The sequence below is a fragment of the Ceratotherium simum genome, chromosome 7 (genome assembly GCF_057802395.1).
Source record: "Ceratotherium simum simum isolate JZ-2026a chromosome 7, ASM5780239v1, whole genome shotgun sequence".
Taxonomy (NCBI): domain Eukaryota; kingdom Metazoa; phylum Chordata; class Mammalia; order Perissodactyla; family Rhinocerotidae; genus Ceratotherium; species Ceratotherium simum.
This window is the reverse complement of record NC_141906.1, coordinates 30941202-30959836: the sequence shown is the minus strand read 5'-3', so window position 1 is coordinate 30959836 and position 18635 is coordinate 30941202. Positions and strand designations below refer to the sequence as shown.

At 37.4% G+C, this 18635-nt stretch overlaps 1 protein-coding gene across 1 annotated transcript in view; it reads left to right on the top strand.

Annotated features, from left to right (window-relative positions):
* PGM2L1 (phosphoglucomutase 2 like 1) overlaps window positions 1–15454 on the top strand; it is a 62825-nt gene extending 47371 nt beyond the window's left edge. The window contains exons 8-14 of the mRNA XM_004433988.3: window positions 216–313; window positions 1546–1726; window positions 3465–3558; window positions 3873–4002; window positions 4244–4433; window positions 7265–7398; window positions 9606–15454. Coding sequence (XP_004434045.1) covers window positions 216–313; window positions 1546–1726; window positions 3465–3558; window positions 3873–4002; window positions 4244–4433; window positions 7265–7398; window positions 9606–9708 — 930 coding nt within the window. The 3' untranslated portion in view covers window positions 9709–15454. The remainder of the gene's footprint in view (window positions 1–215; window positions 314–1545; window positions 1727–3464; window positions 3559–3872; window positions 4003–4243; window positions 4434–7264; window positions 7399–9605) is intronic.
* Window positions 15455–18635: the final 3181 nt, after the last annotated feature.

The following is an 18635-nucleotide window of genomic DNA, read 5'->3' as shown; positions in this document are numbered from 1 at the left end:
CTTTCGTTTACATCTTTTAAATTATATTGGAGCCATATATTCTGTTTTGTTTGAAATCTCTATGGTGGGTATCCCTACTTCTAGGCTTATTTTAAACTTAGCTAAACTATATTCCTTCTAAAATTCGTATCACTAACGTAGTGCCTACATTTAGGAGTATTAACATTGAATTTAACATTTCCAATACAATCCAGTTTTTTGGGTCACTGTTTCAGGAACTTTCTTTGAGACTGGCAGAGAAAGAAAATGCTCGGATAGTGCTAGCCACAGATCCTGATGCAGACCGACTGGCAGTGGCAGAACTTCAGGAGAAGTAAGTAGAACCTGCTATTTGATTAAAAGCTTAAACTTTGAAAAGCAGTTTTGGTTTAAGTCTTAACAGGCTTGTTGGAAATATTAAAAAAATAAAAAAATAAATCTCCTGTAAGCCCCGCTATCCAGAGATAACCACGTAGGTTGATATTTTGACATTTCCTTTCTGTGTTTTTTCTGCTCAAATATTTAAGATATATTTGTTTTTATAAAATTGTGATAATACTAGATATGGTTTTATATCTTTTTTTTTTTTTTTTTTTTTTGCTGAGGAAGATTTGCCCTGAGCTGACATCTGTTGGCAACCTTCCTGTATTTTGTATGTGGGCTGCTTCCACAGCTTGGCCACTGACAAGTGGTTTAGGTCCGTGCCCGGGAACTGAACCCCAGGCTGCTGAAGTGGAGCATGCCGAACTTAACCACTAGGCCACTGGGGCTGGCCCTGATTTTATATCTTGATTATTTTCCACTTAATGTTGTACTGTGAGCATTTTTCCCTATCCATAAATATTGTTTTAAATATTAATTTTTGAAATGGCATAATATCCCAACAGATTGCTTTATCAATGTAGTCATTTCCTAATCTTGGTCCTTTGGGTTGCTATGTATTTTTGGCATTATAATGTTGTGACAAATGTCCTTACATAGAAAGGACATCATACTATAACTTTTTTCTCATTAGGAGAATAAAAGTAATGTAATAATTTTTCAAAAGACATTGTTACCATTCCTACCCTAACCTCACCCCTGGTGGGTAAGAAAAGCAGTAGTAAATGTTTTCTTTTTTTTTTTTTTTTTTTTTGTGAGGAAGATCAGCCCTGAGCTAACATCCATGCCAATCCTCCTCTTTTTGTGAGGAAGACCGGCCCTGAGCTAACATCTATTGCCAATCTTCCTCCTTTTTCTTCCCCCTTTTGTCCCCAAAGCCCCAGTAGATAGTTGTATGTCATAGTTGCACATCCCTCTAGTTGGTGTGTGTGGGACGCTGCCTCAGCATGGCTGGGCAAGCGGTGCGTTGGTGCGCACCCGGATTCTGAACCTGGGCCGCCAGTAGCAGAGCACGCACTTAACCGCTAAGCCACGGGGCCGGCCCCAGTAAATACTTTCTCAGAAATCTCATTCAGTAGTTTCTGGGGTTTCCTATGTGCGGGATGGTAATTTTTAGGTCTTAGGGTCAAGAAGTTTTCATGGGAAGTTAGAAGGTCTTGACTTGAATTTTCATTCTCTCTACAGTGGTCATTGGAAAGTTTTCACAGGGAATGAGTTGGCGGCTTTGTTTGGGTGGTGGATGTTTGATTGCTGGAAGAAAAATAAATCAAGAAATGCTGATGTGAAGAACATTTATATGTTAGCCACCACAGTCTCTTCCAAAATTTTGAAGGCAATTGCACTTAAAGAAGGATTTCATTTTGAAGTAAGAATAGTTAATATCTGTGTGCTACTTTTCTAAACCTGTTTCTATAAATTAAAGCCATCTCCTCACCAAAACTGACTTTTATTGATTTCATTTATAATTTCCCCTTTTTTTCTGATTCTGTTAACACTTGCTTATAGTTTAGACACCTTGAGACAAATTCATCCAGTATGTGAATTTCTGAAACTAAGATAAGGTGTTCTTTAAAAATTGCATTAATGCTTATTATTCCATACAACAATATCTGGTTTTCATACTGAGAAATCTGACTCCTAATGACCTCATCAGTAACATACACTCCACTCCAAAAAATTGTATGGTGTCATCGACCACTTGTTTAGGCTCTTCAAGTTCAGTCTTAAGAAACTTTAAGTAGTCTTCTAAATTGAAAATTAAGACCAAATGATTCTACATCCAAAAAACAAGTAATGACTGTCTCTTAGCACAGATCATTAACCTTTGTGAGCCTCAGGCAGTTAACTTGACCATTCTTACAGCTACTGGGTCTAATGTCAACTAAGGTGCTTTTCCTCTGCCGTCTTTGCCAAATATCGGTGAAAATGTCACCTCTGGGCATTGTTCTTGAGCCACAGTCAAGCTACAGGTCTTAACACTAATTTGCTGAATGAAAGAAAAATGGTGCCTGTCTTAATGAAGTAGAACTTTCAGTCTCAGGTTTTCTAAAATACGAGTAGCAAAACAGAAGAAATTGAAATTTATTAAGCCTAAGATTCTGAATTACGGTAATGTTAACATTTTCTTCTTTTATATCTATGGCAAGGAAAATGTATAATGAGCACAAAAGAGAAAAAAGAACATGATTCTAAAGACCAATGTTATAAATTTGTTTCCTTGTTTTTGTTGTTGGGGGTTGGGGGGCAGCAGAGGTTTTTGGCTTTTATTTATCTATTTTTTCCTAGTGAGGAGGTTGAGTGGTGAATTAGGAATCTTAAATTAGTAACAGTGAGCTCTAGAGTCAGTGTGTATCACATGCTTTCTGTGGGCTCTAAAACAGTTCGTGTCTTTAAAGTGAACAGTAGCTCATCAGATGGAAAGTCCTCAAATCTAATTACCAAAGAAGGACTTAGTAACATTCTCGATGGTTTTATTTAGGCCATAGTGTCATGGTAAGGTACACTTGGTTCAAGCATATGTTGTGATAATGTTGAAAGTGCGTCATTAAAAAGCTTTATGGCCTTTGATTATTCAGGGGGACTAAATCACAACCTTCATAGGTACTCTTATGTTAGTGCTTATAACACAGCTTAAAGGACAGTTTCTGAGAAGCAGTGTAATTGAATCCTGGCTCCATCTCTTATATGCAGCATAATTTTGGGCAAATTACTGAACCTCTTGTTTCAGCAGCAGTTGTTGTGAGCATTAAAAAAAGATAGTGATGTAAAGAACTTGTTACAGAGCTTGATAAATGGGAGGCGATCATAATACTGTGTGTATTTATGTTACTTTGTGGCTGTATGCATCACCACTTATAAATATTGGATTATATTTGGTGTAAATCACCCATTACGGTGCTCAATACATAGTAGGTCATCAGTCGTGGTGGTGTGTGTATCCATGTACTTTATGGCTATATGTTTACCACTATGTAAATCTTGTGGACTGAAGACCATCACAGAAGATTTCTATGAGAGTGTTGTGTGCATTTAGAGACAAGCTTTTCTCTAATATGTATTTGTGAGAGAGTCACTTAACTAGAGTGGTCTGCTCTGCGTTTCAGGAAACATTACCAGGTTTTAAATGGATTGGAAGTAGGATAAAAGACCTCCTGGAAAATGGGAAAGAAGTCCTTTTTGCATTTGAAGAGTCTATTGGTATGTAGTAAATATTAAAATATTTGAAGTTTGAATGAGAGCATTTTTTTAAATGTAGTGATTTTATAAAGAGGAATTTTTATCTTCTGCATTTTGAGTTGTAAAAACCACAGAGAACTCAGAAATGTGTAGACGCATTTCTTATCAGGAAAAAAAAAAGACCCTTAAACGTCCCCTAAATACCTTCAATATCAATGGGTTTCATTTATTACTAGGCTTTTAAATTCATTGGTCCTTCTCAAGATATGTCCAACTATTGAAATTATTATAGGCTTAAATTTTCCTCTTTTTTAAAGACATTTTTTAATTCTCAGGTTTTCTGTGTGGAACTTCGGTTTTGGATAAAGATGGAGTGAGTGCAGCCGTTGTTGTTGCTGAGATGGCCTCTTACCTGGAAACCATGAATATAACATTGAAACAGCAACTGATTAAGATTTATGAAAAGTAAGCTTTATTGCTATGAATTTCACATGCTAAATTTTTTATTTTTTTGTCCTACTTTTAGCTTTCTAAATTTGTTTTTGAGAAACAGTCAGTCCTTTTGAAAAAGTACCAAAATTGTCTGGTACTTAAGGAATTAAGGACTCCCACTTTCTACACAATACCGTAAGAGGCTTAACTTTAATATATACTTTTCTAAAGAGTTACCTGAAATCTGATTTTAACACTTTAAATCTTTGTGCAGATATGGTTATCATATTTCAAAAACCTCATATTTCTTGTGTTATGATCCACCTACCATCAAAAGTATATTTGAAAGGCTTCGCAATTTTGATTCTCCAAAAGAATATCCAAAATTTTGTGGGACGTTTGCTATATTGCATATACGGGACATTACCACTGGATATGACAGCAGCCAGCCTAATAAGAAATCAGTAAGTACCTGTTTTTTTTTTTTTAAGTTTTTAACAATTTATAATAATTCATATTATGGGAAAGTAGTAGAAGTTCCAGCCTGAGAGTTTCTTGAAACTGAGATCCATTGTTTTTCTCCAGGGCAGTTGTAAGTCCACTAACTGGCTCTCTGACTCAGAGCCTGTCCTTGTCACTCGCCAAGTGTATGCTTCCCCCTAGGGATGTAGAAGTGGGGAAGAGCATGAGAGAGACAGAGAGACAGAAAGAGAAAGTGGAGGAGGGAAGGAGAATGTGTAATGATGCTAAATAATGTTGAAAATTAAGTCTAAAACCCTATAATTTCACAGCTATACCAATTTCTATTTGTAACTTCCCTTTTCAACCTTATTCCCTATACCTCCAGCCAGACAGAACAACTTATAGTTTCTTACATACGTACATTTTTTTTTAGTTTCTCTATTTTTGCTCAAGCTATTTCCTCAGTCTACCTTTTCTTCCTACTACTGCAGGTCTACACTTTAGCGATTATTTAAGACTTGAGGTAAATGTCACCTCCTCCACATACCCTCCAGGCCCCATAATCAGATATCTTCCTCCTGAGGTTTCATGATATATTGTGCCTTCCTCTCATCATTTATCACTTTCTATCTGTGTTATCATTATGTTGTATCTGGCACATCCATTTCTGATATGTGTTTACGTGTCTCAAAGCTCCTGCCTACGTGGTAGTTGCTCAACAAATATTTAAATGCTGTAGATTGCTGATCATATTTATTTTGTTATTGTTATGATTATTATTAGCCTAAACTTCCATTTACAAATATGCTATTATCTCTGGATTCTAGGGGCGTAATATATTTTGGGAAATCTGCAGCCTCTTGTGTAGAATACTACCCGTATTCCTTTTGTGTATATTCATCCAGTCAATAAATATTGGTTCCCACTTGTTGATATTCTGTGTATGTGTATGTATGTGTGTATTTTTCTATCTTTGTAAACTACTTGAAGAGAAGAACTAAATTTTTTTACTTCTTTTTATTTCTCTAATATTGCTGTGCTTAGAGTAGTTCTTGGTGTGATGCCTTTTTCCTGTTAACTCTCTTTAAAGTTTATGATATTCCTTATTCAAAGTGCTTTTCTATCTGTTCTTCACTAATGCTTACAACTATTTTGTAAGGCAGGTAGTATAGATATTATTAATCCCCTAAGGTCACATAGTAAGTGTCAGAGACTTCCTGAGTTCATTCTTCTCTGTTCTTCAGATTGCCATACATCTGTGTGTTCAACAGGCATTTATCAAAACCCTTCTGTGCTACAGACACAAGCACACTGGGGATGCAGCAATGACAAAGGCACTGTTTCTGCACTCAGGAGCCTAGTGGGGAAATGGGCAAGTAAACAGTGATTACTTTACAAAATGCTAAGTGCTACCATGGGGTGCATAGGGTGCCATGAAAGAGGATAGGAAGGACCCTTACTCAGATTTGGGGGGCTGTGGAAGACTTTCTAGAGGACTTTTGTGAGTTCTGGAGTATGAGTAGGAGTTATCCAGATGCAGGAGGAACAGAGGGTGTTTCAGGAACAAAGGGAGCAGCAAGTGCTAGGTCTGGAGGTGAGAAGCCATGTTCTCCTTCAAAGAACCACAAGCGGTTCCCTACAACTGTAGTATGGAGGGTGAGGAAGAACGGCATGTACGGGGGGTGGTTTAGAGAGGAGCAGACTTCCAGGCAGGAAGATCAGTTAGTACACTATTTCAGTAATCGAGATGAGAGATGATGGGAGCCTGAATTTAATATAGTAGCAGTAGTGATGGAGAGAATTGGACAAAGTTGAGTTAAATAAAGGATAGAATAGACAGAACTTGCTAGTTCATGGTCTGTGAGTGAAAAAGAGAAGAGGAAGGTCTCTGTCTTAAGCAGTTAGTGTATGGCAGTACCATTGATGGAGAGAGAATCTGAAGGAGAGGACCAGGCTCAGGATACCTGAGGGAAGGTACCACTGTCAACCCCTCTGTCCTAGTACAACCCCCACAGTTCCCTCAAGATACCTTCACAGACTTATCTGTGGTCTAGGAAGAGTACCAGTGTTCATCCATATTCAATGTCAGTAAAACTTCCTTTCTTTTGTTAATTTTTAGGTAAGAAATATAAAAGCTTTTTTTGCGCCACAGTGGATTATTTTGTGTATCCTCTAGGATGCACCCTGCTTTGGAGACTATTGAAAAACTATCTGTGAAAGTGCTTTGAAATTGTAAAGCACTTTGCACATGTAGAGGCAGTTTGGACTTGGATACAAACAGACATGGCTTCAGCTTCTTGCTCTGCCACTTAGCTGATTACCTTGCACAGGTCGTTTACTCTCTTTGAGCCTTGTCCATAAATTGGCAGTAATATTTACTTTGCAGGATTATTGTTGAGGCCCAGAGATCAAGTATGTACGGTATATAAATGCCCGTACTACTATAACTGTTCAGTAAATGGTATATTTATGAATTATTTTGTATGTAATCTTTTGTATTTTATAATTCCATTTTAAATATTTTTATTTTTGTGGTAAAAAACACATAAAATTTACCATCTTAACCATTTTTAAGTGTGTAGTTCAGTAGTGTTAACTATATTCACATTGTTGTGCAGGTCTCCAGAACTTTTTCATCTTGCTACAATGAAACTCTGTACCCTTTAAACAATTCTCCATTTCCCCCTTCCCCCAGCCCTGGGCGACCACTGTTCTACTTTCTGTTTCTATGAATTTGACTTTAGATACCTCATTTAAGTGGAGTGTATTTTACAACTCTTGAAAATGAAAAAGGTACCAGGTGTAATTAAGCTGTTGTTACAATTGTGCATAGGTGCTGCCTGTGAGTAAAAGCAGCCAAATGATTACATTTACTTTCCAAAATGGCTGTGTTGCTACTCTTCGGACAAGTGGGACAGAACCAAAGATAAAGTATTATGCAGAGATGTGTGCATCCCCTGACCAGAGGTGAGAATTGACTTTTAAGATATATATTTATATATACATAAAAGCTTTATTGAGATACAATTCACATACCATAGAGTTCACCCATTTAAAGTATACAATTCGGTGGTTTTTACTATATTCAGAGTTGTGCAGACATCACTACAATCAATTTTAGAACATTTTCATCACCTCAAAAAGAAACCCCAGGGGCCGGCCCCGTGGCTTAGCGGTTAAGTGCATGTGCTCCGCTGCTGGCAGCCTGGGTTCGGATCCCGGGCACACACCGGCACACCGCTTTTCCGGCCATGCTGAGGCCGCGTCCCACATACAACAACTAGAGGGATGTGCAGCTATGACATACAACTATCTACTGGGGCTTTGGGGGGAAAATAAATAAATAAATAAAATCTTTAAAAAAAAAGAAACCCCATTAGCAGTCACTTCCCATTTCCTTCCCTCCCTTTTAGTGCTAGGCAACCACCCATCTACTATCTGTCATTATAGATTTGCTTATTCTGGACATTTCATGTAAATGGAATCACACAATAAGTGGTTCTTTGTGACTTGCATCTTTTACTTAGGATAATGTTTTCAGGGTTTATCCATGTTGTAGCATGAATCAGTACTTTATTCTTTTTTTAAAAAAAGTTATTTTCATGGCCCAATAATATTCCATTGTATGTGAGTATACCACATTTTTTAAACCATTTATCAGGTGATGGACATTTGGGTCATTTCCACATTTTGGCTGTTATGAATAATGGTGCTACAAACGTTTGTGTACAAGTTTTGTGTGGACGTATGTTTTCATTTCACTTGGGTATATATCTAGGAGTGAAATTGCTAGGTTGTATGGTGGTTCTATATTTAACCTTTTGAGGAACTGCCAGACTGTTTTTCAAAGCAGCTACATCATTTGGGAATTGAATTTTTAAATTTTAGTGAATTTATATTCCTGGGAAGGCTCTCTGAGCTTTAACTATTATATGATGAACATAAGGAAATGATCAACAAATAATTTGTTTATTGCCAAATATTCATTTTCTACATCTAATATGATTTGACTTGATCTGCCCAATTTATTTCCTTTTAAGATTATGAATCATGACTAAATTAACTTGACTTGAATAAACATATTCAAAGGCTGTTTAAACTTATTAAAAGTAATACCTCCTATCATGTTGTCATTGATCAATATATTTTTGTGAAGACGATTTTTTGAAATTGCCTTCAGAGCCCAAAGTACATTATTTTGTATTTCCCTAAATCTTTGAGTTTAAAAGTAGATTTTATTTCCTTTGGGGGGTAAAAAGACCTCCTGCAGTCATTCAGAACAAAGTTTAAACCAAATTGGGTAATGCTATATTTGGTTAAAAATGAAGGATGATTATTAAAGTAATAAAAACTGATTTGTTGTGTAGCTTGTAAAATGATTGTGAAAGCAGTTTAAAAGAGACTTTCCCAGAAATGTTTTGGGCAACAGCAGCTCATCAGGTGATGACTTTGAAGGGCGTATTTGTAAGTGTATATTTATTTTTTAAACATCTCTTTCTTTTTTATATATATTTTCTTTCTCTCCTCCCCTCCCCCTTTTTTCTCTTTGCTGAGGAAGATTGTCCCTGAGCTAACATCTGTGCCAGTCTTCCTCTACTTTATATGTGAGTCACCACCACAGCGTGGCTGATGAGTGTAGGTCTGTGCCTGGGATCCGAACCCACGAACCTGGGCCGCCAAAGCAAAACGTGCAGAACTTAACCATTATGCCATGGGGCCAGCCCTGAACATCTCTTTCTTTTAGCCGTGCCTCCCTCTGCTACTTGAAAGATATGCTGTATCACCCCATAATATCTATACTGGGTATTCTTCAAAGTATTTCAGCAAGCCATTTTACCTTAATACCTGGTATTGATGTTCTAAGCCATTAAAGTGCCTGACCCAGGAGAAATCTTTAGATATACTGTAACTCATCCATGTATTAGGTACCAAGGAACTCCTTTTAATGCAGTTCAACTTCAGTTTGTGATAATGGTGTTTTTTGTGTGTGATTTTTTCCCCTTTGGTCTTGTTTTGTTTTGTTTGGCTTTAACTGAATGAATTTCTCTTTTGTTTACCAATTGTTTAGTCATCTCATCAGGTATATGCCCTCTTAAAAAGTTATAATGATTTTAACAAATTTTAAGGCTGTGAAAATAAAGAATTTCTAAACTGTTATTAATCTTTTTCCTCAGTGACAGTGCCTTACTAGAAGAGGAATTGGAGAAACTCATTGAGGCTTTGATTGAGAATTTTCTTGAGCCCAGTAAAAATGGACTGATCTGGCGTTCTGTTTAGTTTCCACCAGTACATCATTACTTCGCACTGGCATATGGAACAGAACAACCAAGAACTCCATGCGTTGAACTCGTGTTAGTTTTCTCTCTCTATTTTATCTGGCCAAGTATCTTTTTTCTTTTATATTCTTTCTTTTTGGTTGGCTGACTAAACAAACTGTTTGAAATTCCACTAAATTTGAAATGAAGTGGTCTAGAGAGAAATGATTCAAATGTTTTCATAATCTTGAACAAAAGTCATTACATTAAAAGTATTATAGTAACACGTCATTCTTCCTTTAACAGAAACAAAACATTACAAAAGTGAGTGTTCTTATTAAAGTGTGATTAAGCTTAGTTCCGTATTCTTGTAATTGTGTATAGCATGGTTTTAAAAGAAGGCAGATAAATGTTATATAATTGTAGATTAGTTAAGGAAATTAATCCATAAAATTGGCAAGAAAATGGCACTGCTCCCAGAATACTGTGGAAAAGTGTCATTGTTACATCACAGGTATTAACTTACAAATTAGAGTATTTGAAATAGGGTATTTAACGTTTGTAGCTTAAAATGGATGTTTCAATATGTGGTTTCAGCACCTGTTTCAGGTGCTCTTTCTTGGTGCAGTGTAAATTTATTGTATGTATTTAAAATTCCGACGTTTACTGAACATAAAACAATAGTGGCAACACTCCTAATGGCTTTGTTCTTGTCAGATTTCTTAATGCCTTCTTAAGGTATGGGGTGAATTGAAACAGTGTTCCTGCATTGAATATAATTTAATAAGTTAATTTTAAGACAGTAAGGAAAATCTTCCAAACTATATAGGTGCTTCCCGTCTGTATCAAATAGATTTGCTGATTTTAAAATCTTATGAATGTAAACAAAAATCTTACTAAAAGCAGGCTCAATGTAACTGTAGTTAAGGATCTTCATGTTAGAATTGTCAGTTATCACAGCCTTTGAGTAAAGAAAAAAATCTGAACTGAGAAAGGAGCTCTGAATTTATTTAAAAGTCTAACTTTTGAACTACATTTTTATAAGTAGATTTATTCCTTTATCAGATGAAGTAATGCTAATTTTACTAAGAAATAAAACATCCAGATTTTAGGTTATGAAACACTAAAACTACATGTTTTAAAACTGAAGTCCAGTTTATCCTAACACCTTGCTGGCTTCTATAGAATTTCTGATCACAAGAGTACTATTTATCTTTTTTAATATGGAAAAAAAAATGTGGAAGGTCACTTTTGGTTGATTTGCAGTCTTCCAAAAAGACTTAATAGAGAAGTGCTGTTGAATCTCTTAAAGTGTATCCTGTCCTATGTCGCTCACAGAAAACTTAACACGTGGTATAGTTAAGAGAGAGCAGTAACAAGGCCTTGGGTGTAATTATTCTAAACAAATTGCCTATGGGAGATAACTCATACTAGAGAATCTATTTCCTAAAAAATAATAATATACAATTTGAACTGATTAGAATATTTATTAAATCATGGTTTGGTTTGTTGCAACTATCAGCTAACATTTGGTTGAACTCATATAATCCAAATATAATTTTCAAATTATTGTATTGCCACTATTGTTAATTTGTTCCTTCCTTACTTTCTTATAGCTGGATCCTGTATGGCTGTAGATAATAGACAGCTAGCTAAATGTAGAGCACCGTATTTCTGAATAAGTTTGTTTTCAGAGGCTTTGCACTGAAGAAAAAGTGTGTAGAATTTTTTGCTTTATTTGCTTTTAGGAATGTAGATTGTAATTTAATAAGTGGCCTATATTCTACAAAGTGGTATGAACAATGCTGTATATATAAAAAATATGTATATTTGGTTTTAGTATCTGTGTTTCAGTGACTGAAGAACAAAGTGGAGCAAAATGATTTGATAGCCCATTCATAATCACTAAAGCCATGTCATGATTATTGTTCTATTATAAAGAGAACAGTTTTGAGTGTGTTAATATAATGCAACATTTAAGTCATCTTAATCAAGGTGAAAAGTGATTTAAGCTTGGATTCTTATCTCAAAAATTTAAAATTCCAGTTAAAATTCACAACATTTTACAAATGTTCCTAAAGTGTATAGATGGAGGGAATTATTTGATTCTAGCCAAGCTCTCGAATCTGTCTGAGCATGGTATTTAACATGAACTTGACATAGTGGGTATACACTTGCCTAACAGGATAAATTCAGTAGCCCAACCGGGAGAGACAGAAGTGCTGGCCAGTAAGTCTCAGTCATGGGCTCTACATTATTTGTTTTTTTCTTTATGAACAATCTCATGGAAATGAATACATTCTCATTGAGCGTGTGGATCAAAGCTGGGATTTTCTAGAGCTTTGGAGAAAAGGAAAGAATAGTGGGGCAAGATCAAAGCATGAGTTGGAAATAAACAGAAATAAACAATAGAAAGGTCAGTAAGGTGGCACAAGAAATGCTTCTTCTGAAGGACAAGCTTATCACCCTAAAAGTAGGGAATGAACTGGCTATGGGCAAGTTGTTTACTTGTGTTTATTTGTTATTATGAGGTGCAGGTAGTGACCCTTCTGTTTTCCTTTATTAGCAACCACTAAAAAGAGGCCAAGGTTTAGGAGGTGACAAAAATTACCCCGCTTACTGATTCAGTTCCTGCTAGGATGTTGTGTCTTAGGATCATATGGGAACTGGGGAGAAGAGGATATAGCAGAAATAAAAAGAAATAAAATACAGCTTGGAAAATAAGACCTCTGAGAAGATATTCAAAGAGTTAAGATCATTTAACTCTGGAGGGGGAAAGCTGTAGAGATAGTTTAATAAGTCTTAAGTTATTACTTGAGTCTTTTATTGAAGGACTCAAAGTAAGAAGTAGTATCTTCATCTCCAGTGAGGATAGAATAAGAGGGAATAAGGATCTTTTTTTAAAAAATAAAATAAAATTTTAAATATGAAGGGATATACTAAATGGCTTTTTTTGTTTTTGTTTTTGTTTTGTGAAGAAGATCGGCCCTGAGCTAACATCCGATGCCAACCCTCCTCTTTTTTTTTTGCCGAGGAAGATTGGCCCTGGGCTAACATCCGTGCCCATCTTCCTCCACTTTATATGGGATGCCACCACAGCATGGCTTCACAAGTGGTGCGTAGGTCTGCGCCCAGGATCTGAACCTGCCAACCCTGGGCCACCGAAGCTTAGCACATGCATTTAACCACTACGCCACCAGACGGGCCCCCTAAATGGCTTTTTAAGGTTCCTTCCAGTACTTTTTTAACTCAGGTTGGAACAAAGATGATGTCAAGAACAGCACTGAAAGTAACATTTGAGTTTCACTCCATTTCTTAGAAAAATTTAGCTCACAAGATAGTTTTTGTATATGTTGAGCAGTAGATACATGAGTGCAGCCTTTATTTGCTGCATAAAGACATGCTCGGATGTTATTTTTGATTTAACCTGGCAAATTAAGTGAGACGAACATAATTTTGTTCATCTTGAAGAATGTATAGCATTATAGGATATTTGAGGGTTTTGTTTTAAATATAAAGTATTCTTATTTGGATGTAGTAACTTCAGCAGACAGAGAGGTTCTAAGAGACTGGATACTTTGGAACATCTTTACATGGAGAATAGACCTCCTGTTTCTTAAGAAGTTTGCTTCTAGAGTTGATGCAACAAAGATGTTAGCTGGAGTTTAATGGAGAATTTCATTGTTCTATGAACTGCTGCTATTGGTATTTTTTTCAGATGTTTTCCAGTGATGTTTGCGATGCTTGAAAAATCCAAATTCCTCTTGGATAATTTTATTTTATGCCTTTTTCTCTCTACTTCCCTCTTCCCTAGGTGCCCTCCCACATTCTATTACTGTGAAAAACTATTGTCCTGTTACCTCGCTGATAAGAAATCTTAACTGTATTCATTCAGAATGCTTTAAATTTATTCATGAACTGTGTTTGTTTATGGACTTTTGGTTATTATTGTGAGAATATTTAGGCATTATAAGAAGTAATGTTAAATCTACTTCATAACCTTTTTTTGGTCTGTCTGGTTGCTACTATATGTTAATTTATTATGGCCTTTTACAACTCACTTGTTTTCTGAGATTGTTCTAGAAACTGACTAGGAAAGAGTCATATTAACCAAAATGGGTGGCCAATTGATCTAGTATTTTATTTCAGATTCCCTGTACTTTGAGCATCCAAAGCACAAGATTTGAGGAAATCTTTTTTCACATTTGTCCCTCAAAGCATTCTACCATAAGCCATAAGAAGTCTAAGTGGAAAGAAGAGAATCTCTCATTGTCTGACTCTTTACACAGCATGACTTTAGTTCCAGTTGGAAACAAAGTTAATGTTTACCTTGGTTGCTTTAAATATTTACCATACTCTTACATTCATTACCCCGTCTTTTCTCTTTGTTAATTCAAAACTATGTACTTCAAAAAGAGAACATATAAGAATGCGTAAAGTGGCCAAGATAAGGGCAAAGTTTGCTTCTTAAATTTTTCCACCAGCGTAACCCTAAGGCGGAGGAGCATGAATGTGTAGGGGAAGGGGCATGAGAGCAAAATCAGAAGCAGCCTCCCAATCCTGAAATTTCATGTTCTGTGTTAAAAATGTAAGTGAATTTTGCGTTCTCCATAATCAAACTGTTGTAATATAAAAATGAGTCCTTCAGTCTTCACGGACTGGTGCTGCCAGAAAGGAGCACCACGTTCATCACGTGTCTTCTCAGTTTTCCCCCCCAAACCCTCCTCAACTGCTGCGCCTCCCTGGGGGTTCACACACTGACTCTAGTGTGGGAAATATAAACACAGATCATATCTAGGATATTCCCTGCCCTTTAGAAGCTGACCTTTGAAAGTATTAATGCCAAATTAAAGTGACCTGAAACAGTTATGTTACCACTGAACCTTATGACATAGTCAGAGGTCTTGGCTCTATAATTCATTGGCATTCCTTGACTAAGAAGGAGCACCTGACTGTCAGCTCCCTGAGAGCAGGGGTCATGGTTTGTTATTTTTCATCTCCACCTAGTATAATACCTGTTATGGCGTGCTTAGTTGGTGACAATAGGAATTAAGGGGTTTTATTTTAAAGAAGCAAATAGTTTAAGAAACAATCAAAAACATTAATTTCTAATTCAGCTTTTAAAACAATTCTCATTACTGAAATCGATGATAAGTCATGTTTATTGAGCACGCACACCCTTAAATACTCAGTTTGTTTGAGAGAGCAGAGCATATCCTATTTGGATATTGTATATAACACCTAGTATTTTACACTCCAAGCAAGATGTTGGCCAAGAAGACTTAGAAAGTGTCTGTGTAGACTTAGTATCACTACTATAAGTGCCATTTTGAGCCTACTAGTGCTACCTTCCAAGTGAGCCACAACTAATTTGATACCATTTGGTATATTTTTGTCCAGTGTTATGATTCATCTGTATCTCATAAAAGCCACTCAAGCAAGAGTCTGCATCTCTATGTGGTGAGGCCTTCTTGTTATAGGCGAAAATAAACTCTTTGTATACATTATTGAGTATGCCAGATAAAATATATGCTGTTAAGAATGAATTTTTTTTCTTTGTAGCAGTAGTTCAAAATTGTGCTTGTTTTAACAGTTTCTGTCAACATCTTCTCATTTTGCCCTACAAAAACACCAGGATGTATCATAAGTACTGCCTGTGAAAATTTGCACTTTAAGTATTTGTGTGTGAATTTCTTGTGGTTTTAGCCAAATGCAGTGTTATCAGTAATAAACAGGTCTCTTCATAGGCATGAGTTTCTGTGTAATTTTTTTTTCCTTTTTTTTTTTGCCTGAGGAAGATTTGCCCTGAGCTAACATCTGTGCCAGTCTTCCTCTATTTTGTATCTGGGTCACTGCCACAGCATGGCTGCTGATGAGTGGTGTAGGTCCATGCCCGGGAACCAAACCTGGGATGCCAAAGCAGAGCATGCCAAACTTAACCACTAGGAAGCGGGGCTAGCCCATCTCTGTAATTTTTGTTATTGCAGATAATGTGTAGTTTGTAAAGTTTGCTATCCAAACTGAACATGTTCTTGAAATATATGCATGGCATGCCCTAGAATCTACTTTGAGCCTAAATGAATATTACTCAGTAAATATTTCTTGATTGGTTCATCAGAAGTCCCAGAAGAAAGAACTAATATTAAAGTTCTTGCCATCTTATTTTTCTCTTTCTGTCCTTCAGTTGACCTAATTTGTCTGCCTGTGTTAGCATCAGCTAACATAATAAAAAGTTAAAGGTTTGGAAATCCCTCAAAGTAATAACTGTGTCTCTGTGACACAGTAGTGGCCATGGAGTGAGTTTCAGGGTTGTTATGACTCTGTAGTCCTGGCCTCCATTGCCTGGCTTCCTTTGATCAGCCTCAAAGGTAAGATGAGTGAGAGTAGCATTCTATCAGGTCATTTTATCACCTTCTACATTGAATATTCTGAGAAACGTGCTAAGGCCATCCTTACCCCTTCCACTATTTTATTGTTGTTCATAGCACAAAAACAAATGAACAAATAAGTGGTATTATTATCTGTCTCCATGAGTGTAGCTTTCTCAGCACTTTACCACTGTCTAGAACAGGGCATGGCACGTTATAGGTGCCCAATAAATATTTATTGAGTGAATGAACCCATCTCATATTTCTGCCTGCAGAAGAAAAACACCAAATTCTTGATTCTGCACTTGCGTGGAGTTAGTTGCATATGATGAGAAGTAAGCATTAGTGATACTACCAGCTTGAGAGATTGATAAACTCATTAATCAACATCTCATCCAGGCAACACCTACTTCTTGCTGCCTCTGCATCATCTCTACCCACGTCCTGCTGAAATTTCGAGCTCAGCATTTTCTTCCTGCCTTTGCTTAGTGGGCTGTATCCTCCTGGTTTGAAACCTCCAAGTCATCTTTGATTTTTCCTGCCACTGGATGTGTGCGATTTGACAGGTTCTTTAAATTTAACAGTCTCTGAAGGTAAGGACAAAGCCATTGGCCGGAGACCCACCTGAACAGGGACGAGGAAGCTAACTCAACCTAAAATAATAATAGGACTGTTAACATCCCCAAAGGAGAAGAGTTGATATGTATATAAATGGAGATGTCTTGGAGGAGAGATTATAATAAAAATATTTTATTCACTATCCTTCCTCCCTGTCCTCCCTAAACTAGCACTTCCTCATTTCTGTTAGTGATGTGACCAGTCTCCTGTTTATCTTTATTTCCCTCTCTTTACCTCTGGTTCTAATCATAAAATGGTCTAATGTTGTATGTAATTTGCTTTAAATTAAGTCTTTGACCTTTAATCTTCTGCTTCATTTATTCATTTTATAAATATTTATTGACCTGGAAATATGTAGGAACCAAGAGCACTCCGGAAGGCTAAGAAGTAGGAAAAAAGAGACAGCAACCATGTTATTGCTGGAACAGCCTGCTCAGGACACTCTTCCCACTGCCCCCACACCACCAGGTTGCGGTTGTCTATCATTATGTCTTTGGATTCAAAGCACCTGGAGAGAAGGCCCAGTTGGCTGGATTTCTGTCACATGCCTGCCTCCTAGCTGAGACTAGAGACTGATGAGGGAAAGATTTGACCCCCTCAGCTTCCTTCTGAATGGTAGGGGAGGCAGGCCACTGCAGTTACCCTTCCATCCAGACACGGTGGGAGAGAGTTAATTGACCGGTTGGAAATTACGGTGCAGACAAAAGGTGACAAACGCCCACTACAATGCAGTAGCAGAGTGTTGGAGAGTAAGTAAAAGCTATGTAAAGGAAGAAAGAGGGCATCTTAAGCACAGAACACAGCATGAGTACACAGAGAACCATAAGTGGTTTGGTATTGCTATGTTTTAAGGAGGGATGTGCGTGAAGAGACGGGAGAGGGCCCTTTGTGCTTTGCTGTGAAGCTTGGATTCAATCAGCAGGTGATGCAAGTATGGGAAGGCTTAAAGCAGAAGGTCTCTAAGAGATGATGGTGGAGGTAGGGGGATGGTATGAGAGAATCCACCACTGGGGAGAACCTTAAAGGTCATTTTATCCAACTCGCATCATTTTCTACAATATGACTACCAAATGGGGATATATATTTGAACCTGTCCAGTGACAACTCACCAAGACAAGTTCTTCTCTTTCAAAGAAAGGCCAGTAGAGAATTCTTTGTTGTGTTCAGCTGAAGTTGCCTCCTGCAGCTTCTACCCTTTGGTTGTACTTGGAAACTCAGTGTTATACAAAAGTCCGTTTCCTTTTCACTCAAAGTCTTTTCCCTTCAGTCTAAATATGCATAATTTAGTTACTGTTCCTTGCATGACCAGTTTTAGGTTCCCTTCACCTTCACAATCACCCTATGGGCAGTTTTCAAAGATCAGGATCCAGAATTAATATAACACGCTAGAAATGGTGGTACCAGCCCAGAGTAGAAAAAGGTGGGATTTCTACCTGACGTGGGGCAGCACAACACACATGCAGGGCGGGGGCTCTGCCGGCAGCACACTTCTTGACAACTCTTCACTTTGCAAACAGCTCCTCCTCCTTCTACCCTCAACTCAAGCATCTTCCCTTCCAAAAAGCCTTTCCTGCCTGTCCCCCCACCCCACCCACCCACCACACTGGGCAGAGGCCCAGCTCTGTCTGCCGTAGCTCCCTTTGCTGACCTCTGTTACAGCACTTCCCATGCCATGAGGAAACGATCTGCTGTGTGTCAGGCTCTCCCAGTCGATTGTGAGCTCCCGAGGGCTGGAATTGGCTGACTCAGTGCAGTACCCCCAGTGCCCAGAACTAAGCCAAGCAGATGATGAGCCCTCAGCAAAAAAAAAAACGTTCTGCTGAAGTGAATTGGAATTTGAGCTGAGTTTTTAAAGGCAAGTAGGCTGTGAATAAACAAAGGGAGGGGGTGTACATGGTATATGAATAAATTCAACTCAAAGCCAAGGAAATAGATGAGTGAAGACTGGGACCGGTCTTCAACC